The 20,859-nt window shown below is 42.2% G+C and overlaps 1 protein-coding gene across 1 annotated transcript in view; it reads right to left on the minus strand.

The window, feature by feature from the left end:
- NUDT3 (nudix hydrolase 3) overlaps window positions 1–20,859 on the minus strand; it is a 69,677-nt gene that overhangs the window by 31,431 nt on the left and 17,387 nt on the right. The window contains exon 2 of the mRNA XM_084890005.1: window positions 5,367–5,477. Within this exon, the coding sequence (XP_084746131.1) occupies window positions 5,367–5,477 (111 nt within the window). The remainder of the gene's footprint in view (window positions 1–5,366; window positions 5,478–20,859) is intronic.

Here is a 20,859-nt window from a genome sequence, read left to right on the forward strand (position 1 = left end):
GCATCAGCCATTAGACTGAAGTTTGATTCTGGTCCAGGGCATGCACCTCAGTTGCAGGCTTGAACCCCAGGCCCTAGTCAGGGTGCATGCAGGAGGTATCCAATCGCTGTGTCTCTCACATCGATGTTTCTCTCCCCGCCCCCCTTCCACTCTAAAAACCAATGGAAAAATACCCTCAGGTGAGGATTAACAAACTAAAAAAAGAAGAGTTACAATAAATTCTTGACAGGCTGACATAAGATTAGTAAAATTAGAGAAAATTATGAAGCAGCTCTGAACTCTTGAGGCATCCAGACGTTCAAAAACTTCCTTAAATGAAGGTGAATTAGGTCAAACATGCTGTAATATTTTTACTTTATGCAAGACAGCGTATCAACAACTTGAGGGAGAGCATCAAAGTGCAGGGAAATCTAAGGACACATCACTACACTGAGAAATTTCTAAGATGGTGTATTTACATGGCAGAGGAGCAAGTGGTAAGAGCCAGCACCGTAGCAGAGAAGTGTGATACCGTGTTTCCCCAAAAATAAGACATCCTCAGAAAATAAGACCTAGCACATGGAAAGATAAGACATCCCCTGAAAATAAGACCTAGCGCAACTTTGGGAGAAAAAATTAATATAAGACACTGTCTTATTTTTGGGGAAACGGTATTAGGACACGAGTGAGGAAGTCAGAGAACAGGCCTATGTCACAGTTTAATTATCAGGCTGCCTACAAGTCCCTTCTAGTTTATATTCTAGAAACGGTTCTGTGCATATGGCCTTGCCCAGACATGAAGCAGGAGGCAAAAGGAAATGGCATCCTTGAGGAGAATGCAGTTGGAGGTACGCATATAATTCTCTCCTTCTGTTTCCGATTTCAGACGTCCTATATTTTTGTAATAATGCTCTTGGTTTGGCTGAGGTGAGACTGGGTAAAAGAAATGAAAATAGGACATGAACAGAAGGCAGAACAGCTGCAGACCCAGCCTCTCTCTTTTTACCCTGCCAGCCAACAGTTTTACCTTTCGCACGGAATCAGCAAGAAAGAATAGCTCTGAAAACCACACAAAGAGGTGATTTTCTTTTTCGTTACAGAGAGAGTGCCACAGGGCGGCTCCTGCAACCTCTGCTGCCCCGGCCTGGCCCTGGGAGAAGCCTTCCCCTCTAACCCTTTTTCTTTTTCCCCAAATATATTTTATTGATTTCTTACAGAGAGGAAGGGAGAGAGAGAGAGCGAGCTAGAAACATCGATAAGAGAGAAACATCGACCAGCTGCCTCTTGCACGCCCCCTACCGGGGATGTGCCCGCAACCAATGTACATGCCCTTGACCAGAATCGAACCTGGGACCCTTCAGTCCGCAGACTGACGCTCTACCACTGAGCCAAACCAGTTTTGGCCCCTCTAATCCTTGAGGGTCACTATAGTACTAGGTTTTAGCAATAAGCAACTGAGTAAGTGGAGGCCAGTTTATAAAAGGGAACATTTTAGCCAAAACCGGTTTGGCTCAATGGATAGAGCGTCGGCTTGGGGACTGAAAGGTCCCGGGTTCGATTCCGGTCAAGGGCATGTACCTTGGTTGCAGGCATATCCCCAGTAGGGGGTGTGCAAGAGGCAGCTGATCAATGACTCTCTCTCATCGATGTTTCTAACTATCTCTCTCCCTTCCTCTCTGTACAAAATCAATAAAATATATTTTAAAAAAATAAATAAATAAAAAATAAAAGGGAACATTTTAGGTCTTTGATGTGATTGCTAATGTTTCAAGTTCTACAGATTTACCTGTTTCAGAAGTTCAGCCACTTTGCTGAAACTTCAGCTAGGTGAACGAAGCTTAGAACAGGTTGAGTTTAACGGTACTGAGGCCCTGACAATGCGAAGATAAACTACTTAATAGTCGCAGTCCACTCCTGTTCATACAGAGAACTTTTCTAGTAACAGAATAAATATATGTTCAATGCAGAAAAACTTGATAACCTATGAACTAACCCAAAGATAACCACTGTGAACATGTGGGTGAACATTCTTTCAGGAGCACAGCGTTAGGAGTGTGGGTACGGATGAGATACTGGGTCAGTGGTCGGCAAACAGCGGCTCACAAGCCACATGCAACTCTTTGGTCCCTTGAGAGTGGCTCTTCCACAAAATACCACAAGCGGGCGCGCACGTACAGTGCGATTGAAACTTCGTGGCCCATGCGCAGAAGTCAGTTTTCGGCCTGGGTGAGTCTATTTTGAAGAAGTGGCGTTAGAATACTCAAGGGGCCAAAGAGCCGCAGTTTGCTGACGACTGCTCTAGATGCAGATCTTACCGGAAGCGCTTGAACACACATAGCTGGGCACAATCTGTGTGGACAACTATTAATCTCACTGACCCTCAGCTTACCCTCATCTGTAAAGTGTAAATACAAACAGCTCCTACCGCATAGGGTCCGGTAAGCACTTAGTGAGGCAATATATGCAAAATGCTGAGGACAGAGCTTATCATATAGTAAGTGTATAAGCAGGGTTTCTATTCTTTCTACACAAATGGTTATATACACATTTTTTTAATTGATTTTTACAGAGAGGAAGGGAGAGAGACAGAGAGCTAGAAACGTCGATGAGAGAGAAACATCGACCAGCTGCCTCTTGCACACCCCCTACTGGTGATGTGCCCGCAACCAACGTACATGCCCCTGACCAGAATCGAACCTGGGACCTTTCAGTCCGCAGACCGACGCTCTACCACTGAGCCAAACTGGTTTTGGTTATATACACATTTCTTTCCCATTTTATGGTCTCATGTCATAAATGCTGTTTGTAGCCTGCTTTGGTCATTTAGGAATGGGTTACAAACATTTTCCTGTGTTAGTAAATATCTTTTCACTACATATACGGGCCCTCAGGAAAGCTGCCCTAGACAGTACCTAAGCACAGGTTGTTATGCTTGTAGAGCACATGAACTTGCCACTCTCAGCACAGCTAGAGGAATCCTCTCTAATAAAAGAGAAACATGCAAATTGATCGTACCTTCGCTACACCCACAAGTCACGCCCAATCAGGGCGAGCCAATTAGGGCGAGCATGCAAATTAACCCAACCAAGATGGCGGTTAATTTGCATACCAAGTCCAAAGCAAGGTAGAAAGAAGCCAAGTGCTGCAGAAGGGAGCGAAGCTGCGGAGAAGCAAGCAAGCAGGGCGGCAGAGAAGGTAGGGAAGCAGGCGGGGCGGGCAGAAGGGAGAGGAGCCGGTGGGGCAGTGGAGACCGCAGCAGGAAGCCCTATTGCAGGAATCTTCCTGCAGGGGGCATCTAGTCCTATATAATAAAAGGCTTAAATGCAAATTGTCCCTTTGACCAGGAGTTCGATCAGGGGACAGGACCGGCCAGCCAACGCCCACGCCTCCCCGCCCCAGCCGGCCAGGACCCCATCCATGCATGAATTCGTGCACCAGGCTTCTAGTAAGAAATAAGCAACTGGGCAAAGGTATGGCAGACATCTTCAAAATGGCAGGAGCTGATGAGATGACCTGGCAGCTCTGACCAACAGTCGTAACTAGGCAACACCAATCAGATCCTTCCTTGGGAAGACTGAAAGTGAGATGCACACAGGGAGGAAAAATACAAAGTAAAAAGGTGCAAGCAGGAGCCAGGAGACTGAGAAGAGGTGAAGAAGGCGGCTCCTTCACACTGGAAGGGAGGGACTGGGCCATGGGTGCGGGTGCGGGTGCGGTGATGAGGCTGCTTGAGCTATAGACATTCCCACTGTCATCTGCCCACCATGAGCGAGCCCTGCCTGTGCACGGTGGCCCATACTTTCATTTCTGCACAGCCTGGCTGGGTGGGTGCTGCAACACTGTTACTTTCTTCCTCATTTAACTGAAGGACCAGCAGATACATTTACTCCTAACCACCTGAAAGTGCATTTATGTGGCTGCTCCAGTTGTCATTTCAATAATAGTAATAACTGTAATAACTGTAAAATACAAAAATTATATTTTCTTTCTTTTTTTAATCCTCACCCAAGGAGTGAGGATATTTTTTCCATTGATTTTGAGAGAGAGAGAGAGAGAGAGAGAGAGAGAGGGAGAGAGAGAGAGGGACAAGGAGAGGGAGAGGGAGAGGGAGAGGAAGAGAAGAGTAGAGAAGAGAACAGAAGAGAAGAGAACAGAAGAGAAAAAGAAACATCACTGTGAAAGGGATACATCAATTGCTTGCCTCCCACACACCTCAGGTATGTGCCCTTGATAGAGAATCAAACTCACAACCCTTCAGTGAGTAGGCCAATGCTCTAACCACTGAGCACACCAGCCAGGGCAAAAAAAATTATATTTTCTTAAGTACTTGCTGTGTGTTAAGCCCTGGGGATTCAACAGTGAGCAAGAGAGAATGGTACCTTGACTACATAGAGCATCAACTCTATCAGACAAGCAAGCAGTACCAATAAAGGATGACAGACACCATGATGCTAGAAGTACAGACTGCAATAAACACACAGGAAGAACAAATCTGGGTGGAATTACAAAGACTTGATGAGAGAAGTAACTTTCAGATTAAGGCAAAAGAAATGTAGAGTTGAGACCTGTTCCAAGTGCTATTTTATATGTTCTTGGAATCAGTATTACATCCCTGTGGAACAAGCAAATAACCTAAAACACTATGTGTTGAGAGGAAGTAAATGGGGTGATGAAACTTACACCAGCCATTAGGAGCCTAACTGAGATAGCATAAGCAGAGCAGAAGATGGTGTTGCCACAAGAGACGATGGAGAAACATTAGTTCCTTCCTCCTGGTTTTGAATTGCAATCTCTCAGTTTCTCTAATCTCTCTGTTAGCTCTTGAAGTAGAGAAGCAAGGGTCTAAGACTTTACTTCTTCTGACTATTTATTCTGGAGTGTTAGTTAGATATGCAGGGCATGGCTCAGGAACTCAAAGCATGTACGTTGAACATCATCTGACTACAATAAAACAAAAAAGGTACTGTTCTCTCTCGAGCTGCACCGTTAACAGCTCTGGCTGACAGAACTGCTGCTTTAGCCACTGCTCGACAGCCAGGAGCCAGGAGCACAGGAGAACAAGGCTGCCACCTCCCCCCCAAAGGCTAATGAGAATGAGCGTGTGTACCGAGACTGCCTGTTCTCCGCAGTCCTTCCGGCTGATCAGCTAGCTGATTCCTGATCTTCTTACGAGTCACCGGGCTGTCTGGTATAAGTAGACACAGTGACTCCGTGAGAACCCTTCCTGCGTAGAGCGGTGCCTGATAAACACTACCATGTCACCGCCTGACCTCCTCTTTAATCCACACGGTAACTGTTAAATGCCTTCTTCCTACGACCATCAGTGTGTTTAGCAGACATACAGGTTCACGATCACAGGGTACGCCGTGCTCTTTCTCAGTGCATACCTCCTCACAGACTTCCCGGACTGCTGCCATGCCCGGCTCCTCCTCCGGCTCCATGCCTCCTCCAGGGACAATCCACCGGTCTGGATGGCGACTACTGCTCACCAGTAGCACCTGAAAATCACACAGGCCACATGGTGGTTAAAAACTCAAAAGACACATTCATACAAATTCAGAGTTTAAACACCACAAAAGTAAAAATACCTAAGACCCCTTTGTTTACACCTCTCCAAATCACTTCTTGCAAGGCAGCTTTCGTTTCTCTTTGAAAAAAGCAGGCCACCTGCCTAGTAAAAGCAGGAGGGCATCTAAACCAATGGCTTCACCCCTGCTTTCCCTTCCAATTCTGCCAACTGTTCCATCTACCCCCTCCTTCATTGCTTCCTCTAAAACCCACTGAATGCAGAGCTGACGAAAAATAGAGAGATTGTCTCTGATGAGCATGTGAGTGCTGTGAAGGGCTGGCCAGAAGGAAAGGCCTTAGCTGAGGCTGGTACCACAGTCCCACCTTCCCTTCTGTCCAGATCCTGCTCCATCAGATGGCCACGAGCCCACACAACCTGCCACCCTAGGCCCTAAGTGTGCACTGAACACCTCATTCTCTCATCTACACGGAAAGTAGAATATTCCTTTTCATCATGCTTTCAGATGAGATAAAACTGTAATTTTTTTTTTACTAAGAAATTTTATTAAGAAGTGAAAAGCAAAGCAAACAAAGACACAAAAATATTGATAGAGAATTCAGTTTACTAATTCAAACTTTACCAGCATTTTATTTATTTAAAATCTTTTCTTGTTTAAAGTATTACATGTAGTATTACGTATGTCTCCTTTTCCTCCACTGACCTCTCCCCGGCCACCCCCACCCCTACCCTCACCAGCATTTTAGTCACGGCTACAATAAAATCTGGAATTTCTCTAGTCCCTCTTCCTTACCCCTCTCAAGGACTCATGCTAACAAAGTTAGCGGCACCCATTTGGGAGTAGAGTTGGGTTGGCATTATTCCTAAAATTAAAGGAATCCCCAAGTGCTCCCTAAGCCGTCACTTTCTGATAATGTCTCTGAGCGTCCATTCTTATCGCAAACCATATTCCTTACCTACCCCTTCACTCTAGTCCATCCTCAGCACTTCACTTCTACTCTGCAGTCATCTTTGCTGCCTAAAAGAATATACTTCTTCCTCTGTAGCCTTTACAGATTCCACCACTGACTTCCAGTTACCTACCTTCCAGTCATCCTCTCCCCGACTTAATTGATTTGCTATATAATAATACGTAGGCTTTCATCCTAGAGTTCCCCCATGTTCTGGCTGTTCTCTGGACACAGGAATTTGATAGTTCAATGACATGTCTAATGAATACTTCTAGTTACAACCATAAATGTGGACTGGAGCTAAGAGGGAAAGCGAATGAGATTTGGAAAACAGTCTTAGATCTTCCAGCCAGGATGAAAGGAAGCAGGGGGAATGCGTGCATCTGCAGAGCTTACCTAAAAGAGCTGTCCCCATTTCCTCTACCTGCCCTTGGTGTCATGCAAGTTCCCATCCCCACCACCAAGAGAACAGTAGTGGTAGATCTATTCCAGGTATCCCATGTTATTAACATTCTGGAAATATTGTCCTTAAAAATTAGTTTATCTATGGTAATACATCTTAGATAGATTACTAATTCCCAGAAAATTGCCTGCAGTAAAGCACCTAACATGATCTCATTTCCAGCAATGTAATGTCCCAGTTGACAGCCAGCCCCTCAGGCCTGCTATTACCACCAGAGAGGTCTTCTGGTATCCCAGATGGCACGGGGCTGCACCCTATCAAATCTGTGCCATGTCCTGCAGACTGCTTCTACAACCAGCTCTTTCTAGTAATTTGTGTGTTCCTTCTTAAAGATAAGACCAACACAATAGTGGATAATTATCTGAACTTGCTTGGATTCCAGATAAATAAGAGTTTCTCTTTTTACAGAACTGCCACAAGTTCTTATGCACAACGACCCTATGTTTAAAAGAAGAGTAAAGCTGAGTAGGAGGTGAAATAACCTTTCAGATTAAATCAGTGACTTATCAGAGGGCCAAGCATTAGTAGTTTCAGTTCCTAGAGTTTTAAAGCCATTTTACCCCTAAGCTACTTTTTTTCCTACCCAGGAGCTCAAATACTGCTACAAAGAGGAACCAGCAGACATAAACAGTTTACAAAACTCCTCATAAACAGCCCTTCACTTTAATCAGGTTGTTTATTTAATAAAAAAAGGAAATCCCCTGCCTAATCCAAAGAAACACTGTATTTGTGTTGTGAATAGATATTCTGACAATTTTTACTTTGGAAGCAAGAAGGTATTTTAAGAGCAATACGAAAAGGTGGTAACATATACAAATATCATCCTTAAGTATGAGTCCAAGGGTATGGAGTATGGATTATATGGAGTATTAGACTTCTAAATGAGAGTGTCCTGCTCTGTCTTTTCAAATTAATGTCTAAATATTAAAATAAGCACATATAACACTTTATATTGCCTGGTGTTCAATGACTTTATTTTTTATTTTTAAAAGAAGACTAAAGAAATCAGTTATATAAAAATAAAAACGAAGAGTGAAAGTACACTGTTTGAATATAACTTACTGGGACATCCAGTGTGTTCTTATAAACCTTAACCCCCTCCCACAACGCTTGTAAATACTGAAAGAAAACAGACCAATACCAAGGGGAAATACAGGGATAATTACAGCCGCAAGAGTATTTATTCAGCGCCCACTTTAAGCCATGTGCTGGCTTTTTACATATTCTATTTTTACTGCACTCTCTACTTTTCTAACAACCATGCAAGCCAGGTGTTATGTAATTCTCACCATTATAGAAATGAGAAAAGTGAGCCTTAGATGTATCTTTCAATCTAAAGTATCTCTTGTAGGCAGCATATGTAAGGGTCTTTTCTTTCTTTTTGTGCCTTTTTTTGTTTTTTTAATATATTTTATTGATTTTCCACAGAGAGAGGGGGAGAGGGATAGAGAGCTAGAAACGTTGATGAGAGAGAAACACCGACTAGCTGCCTCCTGCACACTCCTTACCAGGGATGTGCCCGCAACCAAGGTATATGCCCTTGACGGGAATCAAACCTGGGACCTTTCAGTCCGCAGACCGATGCTCTATCCATTGAGCCAAACCGGTTTTGGCTGCCTTTTTTTTTTTTTTTTTAAGAAATAGATAGATGATAGCTAGCTAGCTAGCTAGATACAGAGAAAATCGATGTGAACAAAATATCAACTGGTTGTTTCCTGCAACCAGTGTTCCAAGCAGAGATGGAACCCACAACCTCGGTACGTGCCCTGACTGGGAATCAAACCCACAACCTTTTGGCGTGGAGATGACGCTCCACCTAAATGAGCACCCAGCTCGGACAAGGGTCTTATTTTCTTATCCATTCAGCCATTCAATGTCTTATGATGGGAACATTTAATCCATTTACGTTTAAAGCAATGCTGATAGATATGTAGTTATTGCCATTTTATTATTCATATTTTTTACCTTTTTTTTCTTCTTCTTAAAGAAATCCCTTTAAAATTTCTTGTAATATTGGTTTGGTGGTGATGAACTTTAGCTTTTTCTTGTCCGGAAAGGTTTTTCTCTGTCCTTTGACATAAATGATAGCTTTGCTAAGTATCATTATCTTGTTTTTAAGTCCTTGCTTTTCATTATTTTGAATATTTCAGGCCAATCCCTTCTGATCTTAAAGTTTCTGTTGAGAAATCGACTGACAGTCTATGGGAGATTCCTTTCAGATAACTGCCTTTCACTTGCTGCTTTCAAAATTCTCTTTGTATTTAACCTTTGGCATTTTAATTATGTGTCTTGGTATAGGCTTCTTTGAGTTCATCTTGTTTGGGACTCTCTGGGCTTATATGTCTATTTCCTTTGTCAGATTAGGAAAACTTCCTGTCATTTCTGCAAATAAGTTTTCAATTCCTTGCTTTCTCTCAGCAAATGTTGGTGTTGTTCCAAAGGCCCCTTAAACTATCCTCCTGTTCTAAATTATTTTTCTGTTTACTGTTCTTATTGGGTATTTTCTGCTACCTTACCTTTTAAATATATATCGATATATCTCTTTACATATAGATATAGACATAGATAGATATAGATATATTTTATTGATTTTAGAGAGGAATGGAGAGGAAGAGAAAGAATCATTGATTGGCTGCCTCCTGAACACCCCCCACTGGGGACTGAGCCTGCAACCCAGGCATATTTCCTGATTCGGAATTGAACAGTAACTTCCTGGTTCAACCCAGCTGGGCTGTTACCTTACCTTTTAATCACTGTTGGTTCCCTCTACTGTATTCTTCAGTTACTATATTCTTAATTTCTGACTGGTTCTTTTTTATGTTTCTTATTTCTTTTAAATATATTTTATCGATTTTTTTACAGAGAGGTAAGGAGAGAGATAGAGTTAAACATCAATGAGAGAGAAACACGGATCAGCTGCCTCTTGCACACCCCCTACTGGGGATGTGCCCGCAACCAAGGTACATGCCCTTGACCAGAATCAACCAGGGATCTTTCAGTCCTCAGGCTGACGCTCTATCCACCGAGCCAAACCGGTTTCAGATGTTTCTTATTTCTTTGTTGAAGTTTTCATTGAGTTCACTGAGCATCCTTATAATTAATGTTTTGAACACTGCATCTGGTAGATTACTTATCTCCATTTTGTTTAGTATTTTTGGGGGAGTTTTGTTCTGTTCTTTTATCTGGGATATGGTTCTTTGTCTTCTCATTTTGTAAAGTCCCCAGCATGAGCCAAGAAGACAGGCTGCTTGTATGGAAAGCTACTCGGTAGAACCAGCTTAGGTGGACAGGAAAGTTGGGTGGGGTGTGGTCTCAGGGAATCTGAAGGGCAGGCTCAGAAAAAACAAACAAGCAATGGCTCTGCCAGCACTTTTGTCGGTAAGAAAGCTGCCTTTCAAGCTCTTGCCCCAAAGTCAGACAATTCAGTTCCTCCCCATATGCCCCTGGCATATTTCAAGCTACTGCCCTAACACTGGATGGAGCTCAGAGAGAGTAAGACCAAGTAAATCCATCCATGGGCCCTTTAAGTGGAACGGTGGAGATTCCAGACTTCTCTCTCACTCAGCCACAATCTCCAAAGGTTTCCACACACAGAAATTATGGGGATTTCTCTTCCTGAGCTGGGGAGCCTGGTATGGAGCTAGGACCCCTTGCTACTGTGAAAGAAAAGAGCCATATGCTGACCTGACAAGCTCAGGGAAGGCCTGCATGGCAGTCTTGCAAACCCAGAGACCTAAGATAACCACAAAAGATGATTTGAAAATTAAATATCTAACAGGTCATAGTAGGTAGGCATGTCGCAGATATTTTCCCAGACAAAGATCAACTTTGATCTTTTTACTGAGCCCATTTGCCTTTTTGCCTTTAAGATAACATATCTATGTGATGTCTGGGTAACTTGTAACTTCCCTTTTTCCGGAGCCCCTGGGGCACAACCAAATGTGGTGAGCGCCAGGATAGATGCCTCAAATTCCTTCGTTATCATGTTAATTGTTCCCGCACTAATATTTTTTATCCAATCCCAGGAGTTTCCCACTGCTTTGCTTTCTCCCGCCTCCTTACTCCATCACCAATGAATTTCATGTAACACACCTATGTCCCTCCTTTGATTTCAGTGTATAAATAGAGAAATGTAACCCGCCATTCTTCGGACCATTATCTCAATCCGTTGAGGTTCTGCTTCCCGGCATATGTCAATAAGGCTCAAATAAACTCTTAAAAAAATTCTTTACAGGGTAGAGCGTGGGTCTGCGGACAGAAAGATCCCAGGTTTGATTCTGGTCAAGGGCATGTACATTGGTTGCGGGCACATCCCCGGTAGGGGGTGTGCAAGAGGCAGCTGGTTGATGTTTCTCTCTCATCGACGTTTCTAGCTCTCTATCTCTCTCCCTTCCTCTCTGTAAAAAAATCAATAAAATATATTTTTTAAAAATTCTTTACATGGTTCAATGTGGTTTTTTTTTCATTAACACTACTCATGGGAACCTCTGCAGATAAGATAACTCTCCTGATTTTTAACTGCCACCAGCCCATTCCAAGTCCCTGCCCTTCCTACCAGTCTTGCGGAGACTCCTGAATTTCCTTAGTTATAGGACTTCTTTCCAGCATTGTTCTCAATGATGCTGTTCTATAGTTAGTTGTAATTCTGATGTGGTTGTGGGAGGAGATGAGTATACTAACTTAAGTGGGAGCCCTCCTTTTTGATGCTATTTAAAATGGCACTTTTAGTCCCAGCTGGGTAGCTCAGTTGGTTAGAGCATCATCCCAATATGCCAAGGTTGTGGGTTTGGTCCTCGGTCAGGGCACATACAAGAACCAACCAATGAATGCATAGGTAAGTGGAACAACAAATTGATATTTCCCTCTCGCTCTCTCTCTCAAATCCCAATACATTAAAAAAAGTATTTTTAAAATGATACTTTAAAATTTTCAATTTGTTAATTGCTAGTATACAGAAATACAACTGATTTCTGTACATTAAACTTATATCCTGTACCTATACTAAATTCACTTAGTAGTTCTAGTAGCTTTTACATAGATCCCTTAGGATTTTCTACATAGAGGATAAAGTCATCTGTAAATTAGAACAGTTTTACTTCTTCCTTTCTAATTTATATATATTTTAATTCTTACCAAAATTAGGACCAAAAAGAGGCAAACTATATATGGTGCACCAGGAACAAGCCAATGTTTAACTATATAGGAGAAAATTAAGATGGAAAGATATTTTTTATAGGATAAAGACTTTTATGTAATTTCAAGTACTGTATTTTGCAAATTTTTGTGTTCCTAAATGAATTAAATTTAACTGTCAAACTTTTATTCTACTACAAATTATACTTTTAATCTATTTAGGAAGATGTGGAGTATCATGAGAGATCACAGAAAAAACTAGGCAGTTTTTTCTCATTAAATGAGATTGCGAATTCCTGGCTACCAGTTCTTTACCCTGGCTGGTCTGGCTCAGTTGGTTGGGCATCATCCCAAAGGTTGTAGGTTTGATTCCCAGTTAAGGCATGTGCCAGGATTTCAGGCTCAATCCCTGGTAGGGGATGTGCAGGAGACAGCCAATTGATGTTTCTCTCTCTCTCCCTCTCTCTCAAAAACTCAATTAAAAATATTTTTAGCCCTTGCCAGTTTGGCTCAAGTGAATAGCGTACCAACTATCCTGCAGACTGAAGGGTCCTGGGTTCAATTCCGGTCAAGGGAACATGCCCAGATTGATTGTGGGTTCAATCCCCAGCGGCTTTTGCTTATGAATGGCCTTCTCTATTGCAGTTTAACCTAGCAAATTTGCAACCTGGTGCAGACAGCTTCAAAGCCTCCAAACTCCAAGCAGGGAGGAGAGGTTTGTGGTTCTTGCTGTAGCTCCTGCAGGGTGGCCTCAGACAGTAGCTGAACTGCACCCCATTGGAGATCCAGAAGCCAGTGTATCTAATGGTCAGTGTGAGATACCAGATTTCAACTCCTCACATCCATAAATGACACATTCGGGAGGCGGACTCAGTGAGCACCAAAGCCCCACTGAAACAAAGCCTGCACCCTAAGCGTGTCTCCAGCACAGCAGTTCTTCCATTATTGACATACTAGGTCATCACAGCCAATTGGCCTGGAGGTCAATACCTCCCAGTGTACCAACAGCAATCAAGGCTTCACTACACCAAGACTTTGCACTCAGCCCACAGAAGGGTGTACCAAGATCAACCACCTTGGGTGACTGGGGAAGCTGAGCTACTTGCCCCTATAGATCGCCTACCACACAAAGCCACTCCATCAACACAAGGAGGCAACCAAAATGCAGAGACACAGAAGCATGTCACGAATGGGAGAGATGGAGGAAAGTAAACTACTGGACGACACAGAGTTCAGAATCACATTTATAAGGTTACTCAAGAATCTTCTAAAAACTGCTGAGAAACTTGAAGAGATCTTCAAGGACCTTAATGAGAATACCAAAAATATGGAAAAGGACCAGTCAGAAATTAAGCATACACTGTCTGAAATAAAGAATATACAGAAACTCAACAGTAGATCAACGTACTCCAAGAATCAAACCAAAAATCTGGAATATGAGGAAACAAAGAACACCCAATCAGAGAGGCAGAAAGAAAGAAGAATCCCAAAGTGTGAGGATAATGTAAGGAGCCTCTGGGATGGCTTTAAGCATACCAACATCCATATTTTTGGGGTACCAGAAAAAGAGAGCAGAATATTGAAGGCCTATTGGAAGAAATAATGACAGAAAACTTTCCCTACATGGTGAAAGAAATAGGAACTTACAAGTCCAGGAGGCACACACAAGAGGAATCCCAAACAAGAGGAATCCAAAGAGGACCACACCAAGACACATAATAATTAAAATGCCAAGGGCAAAAGACAAAGAGAGAATCTTACAAGCAGCAAGAGAAAAACCGTTAGTTACCTACAAGGGAGCACCCATGTCGGCTGATTTATCAACAGAAACTATGCAGGCCAGGTGGGAGTGGCAAAAAATATTCAAAGTGATGAACATCAAGAACCTACAACCAAGATTACACTACCCAGCAAAGTTATCATTCAGAATTGAAGGTCAGATAAAGAGTTTCACAGACAAGAAAAAACTAAAGGAGTTCATCACCACCAAACCAGGATTACATGAAATGCTAAAGGGTATTCTTTAAGAAGAGGAAGAAGAAAAAGATAAAGGTAAAACTATGAACAACAAAAGACATCAAATACATACCTACCAACAAGTGAATCTAAAAACCAAGTGAATAAAAAATCTGAAGAACAGAATTGGACTGGTGAATATAATATAAAAAAGGGACACAGAAAGGGAGTGGAGTGACTATTCTCAGGGGGAGGGGGTCAGAGAGGTGCGGGAAGAGATTGGATAAAAATTTTACACCTATGGATGAAGACAGTGGCAGGGGGTAAGGGCATGGGGTGGGGTGGGGAATCAGGTGGAGGGAAACTATGGGGGCGGGGGGAGAGGAACACCTGTAATAATCTGAACAATAAAGATTTATTAAACTAAAAAAATAAATAAAAATAAAGTCTATTTTTTTAAAGTATTAAAATATTTTTATTAATTTCAGAGAGGAAGGGAGAGAGAGAGAGAAAAATCAGTGGTGAGAGAGAATCATTGATTGGCTGTCTCCTGCACACCCTACACTGGGGACCGAGCCCACAACACAGGCATGTGCCCTGACCGAGAGGTAATCGAAGGGTGATCTCCTGATTCATAGGTCGAAATTCAATCACTGAGCAACACCAGCCGGACAAAATATTTTTTAAAGTACCAGATATATATATGCATGTAAATATAATCTAACTTAATTGTCATAATAACCCTGGAAATTAGATGATGCTAGTGGATGTATTTCTATTTTATAAGTGAAGAAACTGTGATTTAAAGAGGGTTACTCAGACCTGACTACCAACCTGACTCTAGCACCATGTGTTTTCCACACCCTTGACTTCATTTGACTGCTGTAGCCCTATCCAGCATTATTAGCCAACACTCACAATGAGTCCTGGAGTCTGCAACTGAATAAAGAGCAAATTGCACGTGTAGCTTCAGTTCTATAGCACATGGTTTAAATTTGCAAAACATGCTCAGTATATACAGTAACAATTAATCACAACACTCAAACTAACAAGAATATTATCTTCCTCTCTACTTTTCCGGGCAGCCCAAAGCTGACAGATGTTCATAGCTGGTTTATGAACTGTGAGGCTGCATTACTTGTTAGCGGCCATACTGAGGTTCACTCGGTTCTAAGCCAGCAGAGCCTGGAAGTCCTCCAGATCCATATATTCAGCCTCAAGAAGGATACAGGGTTATTTGGGTCCCTTTGCAAATCAATGAGCACTTCCACTAGCAGTGGTTCTCAACCTTTCTAATGCCGCAACCCTTTAATACAGTTCCTCATGTTGTGGTGACCCCCAACCATAAAATTATTTTCCTTGCTTCTTCATAACTATAATTTTTCTACTTTTAATGAATCGTAATGTAAATATCTGTGTTAGGCTCTACAGCAGCGGTTCCCAACCTGTGGGTCCTGACAGGTTCCCACAGGTTGAGAACCGCTAGAAGGGTCGCCTAAGGCCACTGGAAAACACAGCAGATATTTACATTACACTTCGTAACATTAGCAAAATTACAGTTATGAAGTAGCAATGAAAATAATTCTATGGTTGGGGGTCACCACAACATGAGGAACTATATTAAAGGATCACGGCATTAGGAAGGTTGAGAACCACTGCACTGGAGGAAGTCAGCTATACAAAGTAAATTTGCAGAAGTAGCAAATAATCAAAGGGAAATAAAAACACAAAGGGCAGACTTGAGTCCTCATGCAACCACAGTGGTGAGAAATAACTGAATTTTTATCCTAGCCCATTAAAAGGAGTGAGGAAAGCAGGCTTGTCATTTGAGGATCAGAAGCAAACTCCACAGTTGTGGGAGATGAGTCTTGGCAGTGGGAAAAGAGGGCCCAAAATAGACATATTAAACACGGCTAGGTGAGAGTTCTGATCAGCATGTATTTTTAGTAATGGCACATTTATAACTTTCACATGTCCAGTTCAAAATTAGTCTATTAATATATATATTTTTTAAAATATATTTTATTGATTTTGTACAGAGAGGAAGGGAGAGAGATAGAGAGCTAGAAACATCGATGAGAGAGAGAGTCACCAACCAGCTGCCTCTTGCACACCCCCTACTGGGGATATGCCCGCAACCAAGGTACATGCCCTTGACTGGAATCGAACCCGGGACCTTTCAGTCCCCAAGCCAACGCTCTATCCATTGAGCCAAACCGGTCTCGGCTATTAATACATTTTTTAAAAAATGTTTTTTATTGATTTCAGAGAGGAAGGGAGAGGGGGACAGAAACATCAATGATGAGAATCATTGATTGGCTGCCTCCAGCAAAACGAAAAAACAAAGAACAACAAAACTTCAAATGGCTCCCATTACTTTTGAAATCACAGCTATAATTATACGAGAGGCCCGATGCACGAAATTCGTGCAGGGGGCTCGGCCCTTGTAGCAGCCCTAGCTTCATCTGGAAGGTCGTCTGGAAGGTCCATCTGGTCTAATTAGTATGTTAGCTCTTTATTATATAGGATGGGTGAAAATACAGATGAAGAAAGATTAGCCAACTATTGATTAAGGCTGGAAGATGAGTACCCTGAGTTTATTATACTATCTTCCTTCTGTGCATGTCTGATATTTTCCACAATAAAGTGTTAAAAAATGAATAACAACCAAGAAATAAAGGCCCAATGCCAAAGACCATGGTCTGGCCCTCTGAACTCCATGTTTGTTCTCTGCCTCACTAATCTAACTGGTCTAATTTCAGTTCTTCATATACACTACCTTCTCTCTTGCTACAGTGCCTGCACATGCTGACCCCTCCATGTGGAATGCCTTCCCAATGCTTAGTTAACTCCCACTCATCCTTCAGAGATCAGGGCAGCCTTCCCTAAGACACTCCTGTCCACCTGTCCATATAAAGTTCTTCTGTCAGAAGCACTCACTGACTGATGTTCTTCTTCTAGAGAATGGTACTCAGTTTATGATCAAACATTTCTGATTGTGATTATGTAAACTTCATAAGAGCAGAATCCATACTTTTGCTTATCAGTGAATACCAAGCATCTGCAATAGGATCAGCTTTTTAAAAGTAGTTGTTGAATAATCTATTACTATTTAAGACTATCAAGGCAACTGCTTTCAAATTTTTATAACAAACCATTCTAATTTTTTTAAAAAAATGTTATTTTGGCCCCAGTTTCGCTCTAGTTGCTACAGAGAAATTGTTGATATTTATTCCCTTTGAAGATCCCTTCATTTGAGATACTGGAGTCTTCAACATTCCTGTGATAAAAGTATCATGATTACCAACCAAAAATAACCACACAAATCCACCCCTGGCCTCTTTTCACTCTTTGTGGTTGCTTCTCTTCTCCCCTCCCCCAAGCCAACATCAAAGAACTGGAGACACTTGGGGATAAATTCCCTGCCAGATCCCAGGAGCTCCCTCCAGCTCCTGCTCCAGAGGCTGGCCCACAGACTTCTATTAGAAACACTTCAGCACAGCCCCGGAGCTCACTCGGAGCTGCATTTGCTGCGACCACATTCACATGCCTTCGCCAATGTATCCCAGGCATCAGCGCAGTGCCCTGTAAATGGGCTTAGCTTTTTATTTTAGCAAAACTCCTGGGTAATAAGCAAAAAACAGAAGATATTAGAAATTAAATCTGATTTAAATAAGTTTGGTTATTTTATCATGTTAACATTCAGTATAACAATTCGTGTAACTATAGAGTGACATATTGAATATTAATTTCAATACTTCTTAGAAATACAATGTTGACACTAAGGACCATTAAGTGCTTAGACCCTAAGAAAGAAATGGCCAGCCAGGAGACTCAATTCAACAAAATACCATCTAAACATAAAACTACATGAAGCATCTGGCACAGGCTTCATCAAGTAATTCAGACGTCAATAATCCAAATTTATAATTGAAAAGAAGCCAAGTAAAAATTTAACTTTTATACTATCTATAACCTGCTAAGTAAATCAAGAATAGAGTCCAAAAAATTTAGACACCCTCATTTGAAAATAACCCATGTTAACTACAAATCACTCTTGTCAGTTAAAGCTAGATGGTGAGGACTTCCCTAGGATATGGTCTAATGCCATGCATATACATATCTATGAGTCAACAAAGTTCTGTAATATGTAGTTCACACTATTAACTGGCATTATTACTGGTATATAAGTCGGAATTAAGAAGATCCTTGAAAAACAAACATAAGAGGAAGAAGGACCTACTATAGTTTTAAACACAAAAGTGGTCTTTAACACCAGAGCAAGAGTAAGTAAGCCTTAAAGTTCCTTTTTAAATATTTGGTGAAATATTCTTCATAAATTTTAATTACTAAAAATTGTAACAGCAAAACTACCTACTCAAAGCTGAAAAAATGGCACTGAAAGAACTTCATGCATTTTTAGAAACTTTTTTACCAAGTTCAGTAAAAAAGTTTAACAGAAGTTATCTTTCAATCTGGGATGGGAAGTTCTCAAGACTGATTTATCACTTGCTCAGGATAAAACCTGGGCTAAAGAGTAGAGCCTTCTGAAAACTAGACCATTCCTACCTGCAGGAAAGACTGCATTTCAATTTCAGACAGATGGAGCCTGTCTTTAAGGAAAGACTGCATTCATAGCCTATTACAGTGTTTATCTGCTGATTGTCACAAATCTCCGATGTTTGCCCTTGTACTTAACTACCCTGTTTCCCCGAAAATAAGACAGTGTCTTATATTAATTTTGTTCCAAAGATGCGCTAGGTCTTATTTTCAGGGGATGTCTTATTTTTCCATGAAGAATACGGTACACATTTATTGTTAAATGAAAATAAAGGAAATTTATTACCTGTATACGGTACGGCAGTATGGTAGTTGTCAACATAAACCAGACAAACTGTGAATCCTACAGTATCAAGAATTTACTCATTTATTCAATGACAATCATGTCATCATCTTCTGGAACATCATCATAACAATCCAATTCCTGAATTTCCTGGTGAATTTCTTGTGACCATTTCTTTTAGAATCTTTTAAATCTCTCATGTTTAGCAATAGCATTCTGAGACAGAGCCTAGGGGGGGCCTTATTTTCGGGGGATGCCTTATATTTCACTCAGAAGGAAACCTGTAAGTAGGTCTTATTTTCGGAAGATGTCTTATTTTTGGGGAAACACGGTAATTCCTCCTGCCATCATTAGTCCCATTCTGGTGTTTATTGGGAGCAATATGGTTACATATAACAGGACAATTATTAAGTAACTAGAGGCCCTGTGTATGAAATTCATGCATGGGTGGGGTATCCCTCAGTCTGGCCTGCACCATCTCCAATCTGGGACCCCTTGGGGGATGTCCAATTCCCGGTTTAGGCCCAATCCTCTTCACAATCTGGGACCACTGGCTCCTAACAGCTCACCTGCCTGCCTGCCAGCTTGATCGCCCCCTAACTGCTCCCTGGCTGGCCTGATTACCCACAACTGCCCTCTCCTGCTGCCTCATCAACCCACAACTACCCTAGCCTGCCACAACCCGCCTCCTCCTCTGACACCTGCTTCCTTTGCGCTAGGAAGCAGAGACGCCGGGATCGGCCTCCTCTGTACCACACAAAGCCTTGCGATCCCCAGGCCTCACTGTGTGGAGCAGCCACCGGATCCCACCTCTGCTGTGTGCGTGGCCATCTTGTGGCGGCCATCTTGTGATGCCACTGAGCTAGGGCATGACACCATGTAGGCTTTTATGATAGAGGATTCCACTTCTGTCTTTCCCTTTTAGAAGTGTACAGCCAGCATGGCTCAGTGGGTGAGCTTTAACCTATGAAACAGGAGGTCATGGTTCAATTCCCAGTCAGGGCATACACCTGGGTTGCAGGCTCAATTTCCAGTGTGGGGCATTCAAGGAGGCAGCCGATAATGATTCTCTCTCATCACTGATGTTTCTATCTCTCTCTCCTCCCTTCCTCTCTAAAATCAATAAAAATGTTTTCTTCTGTTTTGTTTTGTTTTTAAAAGAAGTGTGGCTCTTTATCTGGCAGCTACTAGACGTTTTAAGTGGTGGCCTGTATTGCCAATGAACAGTATATATGCATAAGACTCCCACACAGCACTGACCAAATGTTTAATAAGCCAGTCAGTGTGTGTGTGCCTCCTCAAGTACCAGGTAACTTAAGAAGACTGTTCAGGTCTATTGTTCCGCAGACCTTGATGTGTCATATTCATTGTACAATTTGCCAGCCAATCGCTTAAAATATTTAGAGAATTTTTAAAATAAGTCTTCTAATTCCTTATCTGTCAGTATATTGCCTACAGGTGGAATTAGGTGACAGTTTCCAGTTCTATTTTCCCAGGAAAAAGCTTTGACTAGAGAGAACCAAGATGGTGGTGCAGGTAAGCACAACTGTACTCTCCCTCTCCCACAACCACATTAAAATTACAATTGAAATATAGAAACGCCTGAAATGTGGCTGAATAGAAGTCCTACAGAGAAGTAAAGAAGAAAGCACATTGAGACTGATAGGCGGGTGGAGGCACAGAACAGGCTGGTCTGGCACCCACATGCAACGTATTTTTAAGCAGAAGGGATATCTCCAAGACCTCCAGTGAGAAGCTGGGGTCCCAGCCCCCCACCACCCACCCCAGGGGCTCTGGAATGGGAGGCTACTGCAGCACCCAGCATCTGGGGCCAAGGTCTTGGCTAGGGTCAGGGCTGGGGCCATAGAGTTTACAGAGGCAAGGCTGAGGACAGGAATGGATCCCCGTCACCAAGCCTAGTCAAGGACAGGAAGATCGAATCCCTGAGATCTATCTCTTCTCCCTGTCCATTAAGGAACCTGAGGTCATTGACTTTTTCTTGGGGGCA

This window comes from Pipistrellus hanaki (assembly GCF_964339955.1).
Source record: "Pipistrellus hanaki genome assembly, chromosome: 7".
In the NCBI taxonomy this organism is placed as follows: Eukaryota; Metazoa; Chordata; class Mammalia; order Chiroptera; family Vespertilionidae; genus Pipistrellus; species Pipistrellus hanaki.